The sequence below is a fragment of the Belonocnema kinseyi genome, chromosome 3 (genome assembly GCF_010883055.1).
Source record: "Belonocnema kinseyi isolate 2016_QV_RU_SX_M_011 chromosome 3, B_treatae_v1, whole genome shotgun sequence".
NCBI lineage: Eukaryota > Metazoa > Arthropoda > Insecta > Hymenoptera > Cynipidae > Belonocnema > Belonocnema kinseyi.
Genome location: NC_046659.1, coordinates 68,536,631 through 68,550,163, shown reverse-complemented (window position 1 = coordinate 68,550,163; position 13,533 = coordinate 68,536,631). Strand labels below are relative to the sequence as shown.

At 29.3% G+C, this 13,533-nt stretch overlaps 1 protein-coding gene across 2 annotated transcripts in view; it reads right to left on the bottom strand.

The window, feature by feature from the left end:
• The window catches only part of LOC117170252 (elongation of very long chain fatty acids protein AAEL008004-like), a 175,489-nt gene that overhangs the window by 26,334 nt on the left and 135,622 nt on the right, over positions 1–13,533 (bottom strand). For both annotated transcript variants that reach the window (XM_033356890.1, XM_033356889.1), the window contains one exon: positions 11,025–11,371. In XM_033356890.1, coding sequence (XP_033212781.1) covers positions 11,025–11,366 — 342 coding nt within the window. In that variant the 5' untranslated portion in view covers positions 11,367–11,371. The remainder of the gene's footprint in view (positions 1–11,024; positions 11,372–13,533) is intronic.

Genomic DNA, 13,533 nt, shown 5'->3' with positions numbered 1-13,533 from the left:
TTTTCGGTATGCCCATCAGTGCCGTTTTCGATTTTTGTATTATCTCCGATCGGCTGCTAAAACGCGTTCCGCGTAGTGGTTTTTTCAGTCGATCGAACAAAAGAAAGTCACAGGGAGCTAAATCTGGCGAATTTGATGGCTGCGGAATTGTATTAGTTGAGTTTTTAGTGAGAAACTCACGGATAATGATGGCATTGTGCGACGGTGCATTGTCATGGTGCATTGCTAAAATCGAAATTCGCAAAAAAACTGATGCACTCAAAATTGCGTTACATTTACAAATGTCAAGCTAGAAAGCTGAAATTCGCAGGTGATGATTCTGGGAACTTTTTGATCAAGGTGGTATGCCCAAATAATTAAACCCATAATGAATACACCCTTCGATTTCTTTTCTTTTTAAATTTTATTGGAAAATTGGAGGTTAATAATGATTTTCAAAAGTCTTCGCGAGCTTGGCTAGAGGAAAGGTTTAAATTACAGTCTTTCCAAAAAGAGTGTCAGTAGAGTGAATGGCGCCTGAAACAAGCCCTTGGTCACTAATGGACCCAAGTGGGGAACCTTACATAACGACTTCGTGAGGTTCTTCGCTTGGGGTGATTGCTAGAGAGATTGATCAGCAACCTGGGTCGGAGCAGTGTTGCGGAACGAACGTGTTATTTACTTAAATAACACGAGAATTCTGGATCAATCTGAAAATTCTCTATCCCTTCCACACACTACTCCTTTCCCCTACCGAGTGAGTCACGCCTACCCCGAAAGGGAAATGGTTTAATGGTGTAATAATAATAAAAAAATTATAATTCAATATTGCTCGGTCTCCGGTCGCCTTTGATCGGCACTAATATACCCAAGCTGCGTTCAGGTGTTTCGCAGAGCGAGAGCGAGGACCTTGGCTTATGGAAAGTAGTCGAAGGAAATTCCGCAAGGGGGAAAACAGAATCATTGCACAAACGCTCGAAAACAGGATGCTTCACCTTTAACAAATCGCAGTTGTAAACAAAACTCCGTTGGGCAATGTATTTCGACGTCGATGTGCCGATAGATCGTTGGCGAATCCTATAATCTTTGCACATCTTAAGCATCATCAAGATGACCAAAGATAATTTGTTATTTTATTCGCAGATTGCCTTTTCCTAATAATTCAATCTATTCGTATTTTCTACTCAGGTATTTCTCTTTCCCGCTTTTAATTTTATTTCTATTAGCAACATATAAAACTGACAGATGTTTTTATGGTAACTATAGCCAAGAAACGCGCACTGCGCGCCCGATTATTGAATAGCAACAGTCAATAATGGCATGCTTCGCACGTTTTCACGTCTTTGGATTCTTACTTCCTAACATTAAAAATATAAACAATTTAAAAATCCATTATAAAGAAAATTTCTATATAATAAGTTCAATTTGTTGTAAAAAATAATTTCACATTGAACGCGTTTGAAATTGACAATATTTTGAATGGAATGAAGAGGAAATGAACTTGTACTATTTTTAAATAAAAGCGTTTACAATTAAACAATTAGTCATTGAAAGTGTTTGCAATTTAAAATATTTAAATTCAAATCATATAATTTCTAATTGAAAGCGTTGCAAACTGTAAAATTTGATTTTTCATTAAAGAATATCGAAATTGAATGATTTCAGATTAAAATTCCGAAAGTAGGGTAGTTTCAAAAAGTACAAAATTAAATATTTTCAAATTAGAACTTTGAATAGTTAGGTTTTCAACAAAAATGAGTGCGAGATTTTCGACACATTTGGTTACACCACTTTTCTCTAAGATATACATGGTAATGTCATTGGGCCATTGGGTCATTGGCTAGAAAAGAAAGATGCTTGTTGTACATTTATGCTATCGTGGCAATCTTTGGATAGACAAAAGTGAAGAAAATCGATTATATCCAATATCAGAAAACTTAATACTTGGAGGCTTCTCAATAAAATTGCCCCTCTAATGGATAAGTCTGGTGGAAGTTCCCTTTTTCATCTTTTTAATATTGTCTTCGAAGTGTTTTTCATTTTTTAGATTTTCTAAATATGTTGGTTCAGAGCTGAACAATATGGATCACATGCATTTGGATCTTTCTTGGTTCTCAAGTAGAATAAAATTCGGAGAAAAACATCGATCCTCAAAAGTACACTGATTCGGTGTTGCAACAAAAATGACACACCGGAAAATCAGAATGAGGCTATGTTCGTGTTACAGTTTCACACTTGAGGTATTCTTATTTTGAGAAAAAATATCTCATTTCGAGACCATAACAAATAAGTTGCGACAAAAATGAGCCCTCTGTTTTTCTGTGTCTGAGGACAACAAAGGGGTTGGTGCTTTGAGAAAAGCACATCAAAGAGGATGTACAGTACAAATATATCAGATGGTGATCTACGTTGATTATAATATTTCCAATAATTCAAACTAGGAAGACATCCCTCAAATTATGAGAAACACAGCTCTAAGGATTTCCTCGAGCAAGTTTCACTGATGATAATCCCAAGATTTTGATGCTAATCCATGTTCCAAGCAAAAAAATATATCATACTGCATGGCGTTTGAAGAGGTTATACTTGACATGAAAGTCAATTGGGATCATCTGGTCAGAAAATTGGTAAAATCATTGTTTCCATTTGTTGCAAAAACATCCAGGGGTTTGTTATTTGAACTAGGGTCATCCTACGTGTAGAGTGTTAATCAGTTAAATTTTCGAGACTTGCAAGCTGGATTAATTCAGATTTGGAAAAATATACTTAAATATATAATTTCGTTTTGGTTGATTCTTATTTTGCAAGCACGGTGTTTAACATTTTATTATTTGATGTCACAATTATAACATTTTGTTACAATTATAGATTCGGCAAATAATTGAATCGTTGAGAGATTTAATCAAATTGTGCTTACTAACAAAATAAATGGTTCGCCTATTTACTTTTTTAAGTGTGTTTTCAGTAACCAAATTTTTATAGTCTATACTATTTTAAATAGAAAGCAATATAATATTATTTCCGATCCTGTAAACCTATTTTGCATAGAATTAATTTGTTATCCGTGTCTATTTCTAAATGTGTGAATGCTTGCGATCAATACTACATTGGAAACGAAACAAACAACTAAAAAGTTTGTTTGATTAGCGGAAAAGTAGAGATACGTTCTTCTTGACTGAGTGAATTTATAATATAGGAAGCTGTACTAATTTTTTATTTTCGAAACTAATGCACATGCAAGTTTGTATAGCACTGTAATATAATAATAATTGTATATCTTTAACGCTTCATCCGTCAAAATAAATAGTATAATTATCAAGATTAGAATGCTTAACATTCTTTAAGAAGTCAGGTACAATAAATCTGCAATAGAAAATATTTTTATATTATTGTAAATTTTTGTCAATAGATTTCCAGAATTCAACACAATTTTCTAGTCCTCCTTTTCTCCTTTTCTTTAAAAAATTTATTTTTTCGCTGAATTGTAAACTGAATTAATAGAATCCAATAAGAAAATCCAACTATTTTTAGTTAAAAGGTAATTAATTTCACTGGAAAATCATACTATTATATTTTCGTACATAATTAATCTCTTTTGGTTACAAATTTTACTATTTGTTTGAAGCTTTAAACACTTTTTTTCAATTCCTCTTGCTTGGTTGAAAATTAAACTATTTTGACAGACAATTCATTTATGTGGTCGAAAGTTGAACTAGTTAGTTGTAAATTCGTCTTTTTAGCTAGAAAATTCAACTGTTTGCTATAAAATTAATCGATTTGACTAAAAATCAATTCGTTTGATAAAGATTACATTTTGTGACGAAATTTCAACTATTTGGTTGAAAATTAACTTTTTAGTAGAACATTTATATTTTTGAGTTGAAAATTTGATTGTTTTGTAGAATATTCATTCATTCGGTTCCAAATTAACTTTTTTGGAGAAAATGCATGTTTTTTTGGTCAAAAATTCAAATCTTTGGTTGAGAATAAACTATTTTATTCAAAATTCATATTTTCTAGTTTCAGATTGCAATTTTTTTGTAGAAAATTCCTCTTTTCTGGTTGAAAATTAACTTTCTTGTCAAGGAATCAAATTTTTAGTTAAACAAATTAATTAATTTAAGGAAATTTTTGTTTAGCTTGAAAATAAAACACTTTTGTAAAAAATTCAACTATTTGGTTGAAAATTACCTTTTTTCTTGAAAATTCATATACTTTGGTTGAAATTCTTATCGTTCCGTGGTAAAGTGAAAACGAGGGTGTCCCGGATGAGATAGGTGATTGAAACTTTTTGTAGTATCATTGCACATCACATTGAAACATTCTGAAGCATACAATTTTAGGTCTGAATGTTTGGGATTTTTTCCGATTTTTCATTATTTTAGGGTTTAAAAACGAGGTTGTGCCGGACGAGATGGGGGAATGAAACTTTTTTTAAGTATCTTTAGACATCAAATGGAACCATTCTGAAGCATACAATTTTAGGTCAGGATGTTAGGGGATTAACAAATTTTTTCTTCAGTTTTTCATTATTTTAGGGGTTGAAAACGAGGGTGTTCCGGACGAGATACGTGAATGAAACTTTTTTTTAGTATCTTTGGACATTAATTGGAACCGTTATGAAGCATAAAATTTTAGTTCTGGATGTTATGGGATTTTTTGGAATTTTTTTCGATTTTTCATTATTTTAGCGGTTGCAAAGGAGGGTGTTCCGGACTAGCTAGGGGAATGAAACTTTTTTTAGTTTCTTTGCACATGAAATAGAACCATTCTGAAGCATACAATTTTAGGCCTGGGCGTTTGATCATTAATTTTTATTTTTTTATTTTTAGGGGTTGAATAAGTGTGTGTTCCAGAATAGATAGGGGCGCTATAGGTTCTGGATGAAATTTTGTCATTAAATATTCTTAAAATAAACACTAACATTTTAGGTCTAGGGTTTATGTAATTTTTTATGATTTTTTCGATTTTTATGGATTGAATTAGGATGTGTTCCGAAGGTGATATGGGGTTGAAACTTTTACGGGTACCTTCGATCATAAAATAGATCCATTTAGAACTTCAAAATTTTAGGTTTCGCGCAAAAATTTTTTTTTGTAAATTCGTTTTTTTTTTTAAGTTGCAAACTTCAGCGAGGTCTATTTTGTTATACTAGACTATTATGTGTATAATTTGCTCAATTTTCTAAGAAAAATTCATTTGTTAAAATTTTCTGAAGACTTATATTCTTGTTGAAATTATATTCTGAAAGAATGAATTCAGTGTATCAATGAATCGTAAAATGTACGAATACTATTATTATGGAGCGTTCACATATTCCGTAACGTTATTTTAAACATTTTTAATCTTTATTCAATTTAATGTTCGAAAACAAATATTCAGCTTATATCAATTAGTCATTTTTTAAAATAAGAAGCATTAAACTATAATTCTCACTAAAACCTTTAAATAATTCTTAGTCAATAGATTTTTTTAAATTTCGACTTTCATTTAAAAGTTTTTTTTTATTAATAAACTCTTAGACTAATTTCATGAAATGTGAGTTTTTGCAAAATTAGTTGATAATTAATTAACCATTTCACAATGTAAAAAGCATTACATAATTATTTTAATGAAAACATTCAAATAATGTTTACATTATATTCTCATTCAAATTTGAAACTGGATTTTTCTACATTTAATTTATTAATAAGCTTTCTAGCTAAGTTAAAAACAATTAAAAAATGTGTACATATAATTTAGAAAATTGAATTTAAATACTCATTTCACAATATCGTAGGCACTATAAAAAATTATGTAATTTTAATACAATTATTTAGAAGAAAAAAAGAAACATCTATTACGAAAGTAATAGCCAATATTTAATTACATAATCTGAGAGGAAATAACATATTTATGTTACTAAATATTAAACAATTTAAATTCAATCTTTATGTGATTTTATATTTTATTTTTTATTATTAAATTTTAATTTATGTTATAATAATATTAAACTTAATGACTTCACAATATATCTATTCATTTAATAATCTTTTACATTATTTGACAAAATTAGATTTTAAGATAAAATTTTTTAAATTATTCTTGTAACAATGAATAAACCAATTCGAAATTAATTTAAATTATATTTACTTTTAAATTTGTAAATAATTTTTAAATATGAAATATGAATATAATATTAGTATACGCAATTATAAGCATGTATAAAATAATATTATTAACCTTTATAATTTGCTAATATAGAACTCATGAAAATATTATTATTATAACTAAAGCGTGAACAAAAAAATTTTTTTTATGACTTAATTATGTAAAATTTAGAATTGATATGGCTCCAATATTAAATAGTTAATAAATTTTGATTAGATAACGTTAAAATAAAAATACGATATTATTTAATTTTAATCTAAAAATAATAAGTTTTCAAATATTAAATCTTTAACATAATCAAAATATTAATATAATAAATTTATATAATTGTAATTTAGCTTATAATGACTTTACGTTTTGATAAAAAATTTAATTATAATTTATATAATATTATTAAACTTGATGATTTCGCAATAGATCTATTAATTTAATAATCTTTTATATTATTTAAAAGAATTAAATTTTAATATACACTTGAAATAATTGTTACTTTAACATTGAATACACCAATTAAAAATTTATTATTAAAAAAAACAGCTGTTATTGCAAGTGAAAATAAAGACGCAAATTAAAATAATTCTTGGCCATCGATACAAGTAGAAATCTAGTTTTAAGTTCGATTAATTTTATACATTTAAAACAGAGGTCGCCAGTCACCATAAATTGCGTGATAAAATCCACTATGTGAGATTCAACCTCCATGCGCTACTAATGGAGGTTACGAGTTTTCGTTCGTAGGAAACTCTGTTCTTAGGTTGCAAAATCAACTATTTTGGTTGAAAATTCAACTGTTTTGCTGAAAATTCGTCTATTTGGCTTATTACTTCAACAATTTGAAAAAAATCACTGCTTTGTTGTAAAATTCATATTTTCGTGCTGGAAACTCAATTATTTTGTAGAAAATTCATATTTATGGGTTGAAAGTTTAATTGCTCAGTAGCAAATTTCTTTTTTAGGATTGCACATTTAATTTTTTTGTTTGAAAATTCATCTTTTTTAATTTACGACTCAACTATTTTTTTTTGGAAATTGATACTTTTTGGTTGAATTTAAAATGTGTTGGATTAGAAATAAAAAATGTTCTATTTGAAAATTTAACCTTTTTTTACTCAAATGAGATGTTCGTCTCGTCACGATCGTTTTTCTAAATTACACATTTTCTTCACCTAATTATGTAAGAAATGGATCACTGATTAAAATCCATAAGGATTTTTACTGAAAATCAGAAAAAATCACACAAACTTCTGGGGTTAAGAAACGTTGCTGGTAATTGGTGGAGCAGGATAATCCCGTGGCGAGTCGTAGATGTTTTCGGCGGACTCCGGAGATTACATGCTGTAATGTGCTGCCTCTAACGGAGTCCGCTGGAGAAATCTGCGAGTCGCCCCGCCACGGTGAGCTTACCATCCTTACCATAGTCTAATGTTACCCCTATGGCTGTTACCCTGCTTCAATAATTACTTGAAACGTTTCTTACTCCCAGTTTTTTCTGTGTCACTGTTTGAAATTTGGAGTCTTGAGTGAACCTATACTCATAATCAAAAGATGATGCATTCAAAGCAAGACTCTTTTCTTTCTTTATGAGGTTATCGGTTGCTAAATACAGATCCTCGCTAAGTATCCTGTCTTTTCTGACGAAAATTCGCTGCCCCACTTTCCTGTCATCCAAACAAGCAGTCAAACCAGGTCACTGGTTCGTAAGTTATTTCACGCGTTTTATACACCTCTTCCATTTTTGTTGTATACGAGAATGGATTTTGATTCAATTAACTTGACCATCCACGTTTGTATATAGCACTTCTATGCGGAAAAATGATATAGGTATACCGGCAACCGGGGCAAATCGCTGCAATGTTTCACAAACCATGACTTAGAAGTGAAAATTCAACGTCTTCCTTAAATATCAATTTAAAAACTGTAAACGCTTACTAAAATATCTTATATCGAATAAAGCAAAAAATAATAATAATAAGGAATAGAACAAGACTTAGCTGTATTGTATGAACATAAACTTGTTTTATTTTTAGATTTTTTAGCTACAGTTAACTATATGAATATATACGTATTAAAAAGTCACAGTGTTTTTAACGTTATTCATCAAGGTAAAATGTCTTCTGAATTTATTTATAATGTATGTATTTCAGTTGCAGCTACATTCGCCTGGAATCTTTGGATTTAGGTTATCTGTGAATAATTTAAAAACTGGGTTCCAACAAACTTATTAGAGAGGATATCATCCCTCACCAGGAGGGCTTTAATCGCATATAGTTTCATTATTTTGAAATTTTTTATTTGCGAGATACATATAAAATTTGTTCAGTCTAACCTTCGATCGATGCGAGATTTCGACTTTTTCAACATTATTAGTTATTTTTTTTACAAATCAAGATACTGCCTTCAATCCCATTCAGTTTGGAAGAAATTCGCATCTATTCTTTTATTTTTGTCATGTCAAAAATTTGGTTCTATATTGGTTAATTTCTAACATATTTTGGTTTTTGCACATCCTATTTACTGAGAATTAAAACCATTTTAACACCTTTTTTATTCCCCTCTACGTCCTATGTTTATTTCCAATAAATTATGCTTTTAATATTTAATTTTTTTTTAATGTGTCGAAGGGGACACATGGAGTTATTTAAGGCTACTCGTTCGATCATAGAAGTTAAGAAGCTCTTGGTTCAGTTATAATCGGACGGAGAACTTCGTACTATATGGGTGCATTTTTCAATTCTTAAGTTTGATATCACTTTTTCTTGGTATCGCTTTCCTATCAAATTTTATTATCATTCTCAGGGTAAATTTCCCACGTATATCACTGGTATTTTTTTTAGCACTATGCTTTCTGTGATGAACTGACCCAATTGTTGTAAGTTTTATACATTTACGGTACAGATTATTGAGAATATCATAATTTTACCGCAGAAATCTTAGAACAAAATTACAGAACGAACTGTATTTTGCAGTCATTTTTTGTAAACTGCAATAAAAATATTACCAGTACATAAAGTGTTCGAATTCTTATTTTACATAATAATAATCCTTGTAAACGTAAACGTACATTGCTTTTGCAAAAACTAATATTTATTTATTGCATGATTTTATTGTTATGGACAAAATAATTCAACTATAACCAATATATAATAATTGCTGGAAAGTGTAGAATACATGTTTCCCCCTGAAAATATGTAATCTATTCTAATTAAAAGAATTATAAGTTGCAAGATTGATTAATTTTAATTATTGAAGTAAAATTAATAAATAAACGATTGCCTAAAAACAAATGTTCGAAATTTTAAGGGTGTTGCAATTCCTAAATATGAATTTTTTCCTACATCAGAATTGCACAAATTATCTTATATAATGATCAATAAATTATAAACATAAAAATATGAGAAAGTTATATTAGATGGCTAAATTACATCTTTTTGCTGTTTTTTGAAAGAGTTCATTTTTAATTGACTCAAGTATCATAATTCTAAAAATTTTTCAAATTAGCATTGGTGTCTAGAATTTTTGTTTTGATTTTAATTGAAAAGTTTTCTTCAATTCCGATAAGTGCCCAAAGTTTTAGGAATCTATTGAAATTTATAAGAATTAAAAAAGTTGATAACAATAAATTCTAGAGCTTAATGCCAATTAAAAAAATCTTCTTTTTACAATTATGATAACAGCTTCAATTAAAAACGATACATTTAGAAAAACCAGGAAATATGTAATTTAATTATCTTGTATAACTTTCCTGTATATATTAATTAATTATATTTTAATAAATAATTTAACTACAAATTTGGTAAATTCCATATGATTTGCATGGAAGTTTCTTTATAGTTTAATATGTATCGAATTTGCTGATGTGGCTTATGAAAATGCTGCATGTTGTTAAAGCTTACCATTTCGCTTTGTGTTAAATAATTTAAATTGACAAAAAGGCCACTTCCATAATCTTTTCTCTTAAAAAAATTCAAAATCGTTGAAGTGCATAATATTGTTTACACATGGAAATTAGGTTTTTGATATAAATAATTTAGGTAAATAAAAAATTGAACTAATATTCAATCGATAGAAGAATATTAAAAAAAAAACAGTCTTTTAAATCGCTGCATTTTTCGAAGCATGTTTAAAGTTAACGTAAAGGTAAATGATTTTATGCAACCAATTTTGGTTCTAGAATTTTAAATCTTTGAATTTTAAAAGTCACTTATTATCTAAGCAGGAAAAATATTTCTTTGCAATAATAAAATGTGGTTGACTACAGCAAACGAGTTTGTTCGAGTAAACACAAAATTTTGTTATCTTAAAACTTTGTTGATAAATAAACAAATTTCAGCCAACTAAACGTGGCTTAAAACTCAAAATTTATCATAACACGGAACTAATCGGGACATGTGGGGTAAAGCGGGATGCCCGCTTTTTTCAAACAAAGCAATAACAAGTCATGATAATCGAAGGTTTCGTGTGACACACTTTACTGTACAGAGTCACCATCCGTTTTTCAACCAGGAAATTCAATATTATTCGCGAAATTCATGATTTCGTGTATCCCGCTTAGCCCCATTTGACAGTACTCTTCTTTTAGATTATTAAATTGCAATATAGAGATTAGCTGTTTAATATTTGTACTTTAGTGTCATAAGATTCATTGATCTAATTATATTTAAAAAAAAAATTATAAATAAAAACCACCTTATGCTTTGAATATTTGTTAATCATAAATGATTAAAGATCATGATGAAATGCAGCACCATGCTAATTTATATTTCTCTGGAAGAATGCGTTTATACCTCTTCATCTTGAAGAGAAGGGCTAATAAAACATTGCTTAAGGAGCATAATAAAATATCAACTATGTTGCATCATGTTAACAAATTTCGTATCACATGAATGGATAATTACCTCGTACATCATTCCAAGAGAAAAGACTACTTGAAAAGCATTGTAAGCAACAAGAATATTTCTCAAGCGAAAGGGTTTTCTGTTGACCATGATTCGTGGACCAAGAATTGTCACACTGTAGAGGTACAAAAGCACAATCGCGAAGGTTGGGATTGGCGAGTTCATCAGGGGCCAATCACTCACTCTGGGGTCCGAAACTGTTGTTAAAATCTCAGTGTATTGTTCCAAAGCCATCCGAACGAGACCTTCTGCCCCAACAAACGACCTATTAGTATCCTTAATAATTTCAAGTCGAGGCTCTGGCTCCCTTTCTGCCACCAATTCTGCAGCAGCCGAAGCCATTTTTTCTGTAAAACAAAAAAATATTGCATTTTGTAGATTTCAGATTATTCTAGAGACAAGTTTAAGGATTAGTAAACATGACTAAATCAGCGAAAGGATTCAGTTTCAGGAATCCTTCATCAATATTCATCGAATTTTATAATAAAAAATGATATGATTCTCGTAAGGTCAAAAGAAAGTTTGTCCCTGGGCTGACCAGATATTCACCTTGTGGTTACTTTACTATTCGCAACTTATAATGTCAAGGATCTTCATTTAAGGAAAGATTTTCAATGTAGTAGGAATATATTTATAAGAACATTGAGAATAGTTTTGGGAGAATGAGAATTTGCACACGGTGCTCTTACTTTATAACGAATATCGAGTAGGTATGTCTCCCCTCTTTATTTTCTAGAATTGTTTGAATGATGTAAGATTATGCCCCTCCATTTACTTTCAGGTGAAAAACTTTAATCTATTTTATTCGCGCATCTCAATTTATTTTCTGTTACGTTTCGAACATGTAACAAAAGTAAAATCCTTTCACAACAGAATTAGGAACTCGTTGGATCTTAACTTTGTCAGCTCTCGCCTCCTAAGATTTTTTTGAAATACTTGCGGCACATGCGGATATGAAATGTGGAGATTGATGCATTCAAGACGAAAACATTGTCAACTGGAACTAAATAGATTTGGATTTGCGCAAATCATTCTTGGAATCATAGATCATGTGGTGTGACTACTGTTCCTGCTGGGGTCTTGACAAGTTATAAGTATGTCATTTGTGAGATTGCACTTCATATTGTTGTTAAAATATATTTATATAAGTTATCAAAATTGATAACATAAGAATTTTATAGTTATTAATTTCTAAATGGTGTCTATTAACCTGGAAACCCGAGAAATATCCGGGAGTTGAAATTAAACATAGGAAAACCGGCAATTCATCAGGAATACAAATTCGAGACAGGAATCACATTTTAAAATTTCGAAAATGTGATATTTTTCAGTAAACGTGATCACAAGAGAAAGAAATAATATCAAACTTGAAAAGGTTTTAAAAAATCTAAAACAAAATGTAGATTGTTCAAAATTCAAACACATTTGTAAAGATTTCTATATTTTGCAGAAAAGAATCTGGAAGATTTTAAGCCAATTCTTTTTAAGATACAGAATGTTTGGATATGGTTAGAAACAATATGCTTTATTTTCAAAGATATTTAGTGTGTTTAGAAGTTTGTTCCCCCTTTTTTTTTAATTTTAGGAAAAATTCGAATAAATTTTAGATATCAAGAAGGTTTAGAAATTTTGAAAAGATTAAGCAATAATTTAAAATTTGAAAATATGTCAAAAAAGGTAAAACAAAATGTAAGTTTTTGAAATTTTTAAAAACAAATTTCGAAGCTTGTGAAGAATTTTGAATAGATTCAAGAAAAACAACTGGTTGTATGATTTCTGAGAAAATTAAACATAACTTTTCTTCAAAGAAATTAATTTTAAAAATAATTCCAAAAAATTTCAAAAAATTTCTAAAAATGTCTAAAAAATTTTGAATCTTGGTGAAAATTACACGTTTTTAGTTAAAAAGACAATTGTTTGGTTGAAAATCAAACTTTTTTTTGTTTGAGAATTCTACTATTTTGTTTCAAATGATTTCCTAAATAAAAACGTTAAAAAAATGGAGTAAGTTTAAGGGATATTTAGAAGTTTTGAAAAGATTTAAAAATAATTTTTAAACTTTTACTTAAAGGTTTAAATAAATTTAGAATAAAATGTAAAATTACACATAGGAAAACCTCATGTCATATGGTTTTATTCGTTCTGCTATAGTAAGACGAGATTTTATATTCACGACCGGGGTTTTTGGATTCACTGAGATAAATGGTCAACTTTAACAAGGAAAAAAAATTAAACGATTTGGTAGCTATAGAGGCAACAATATATTTTTGAACATATTTTTTCTAGTTTTGGTGGTTGAAGATTTTAGTGCAATTATCCTAACTTTATGGGGTGTTAATTCAACACCTCACAATTTTATCTAATCGTAGATTAGTTATCTTGATATCTCTACATCTCTCCCAATCTGATAAGTAATTGTGGGTCCGGATGCAATAAGGGCACATAAAATTTTTTCGTGCGAAAACGAAGTCCCCTGGAGGCTTTAGAAAAAATTTTCGAATTTTAATTT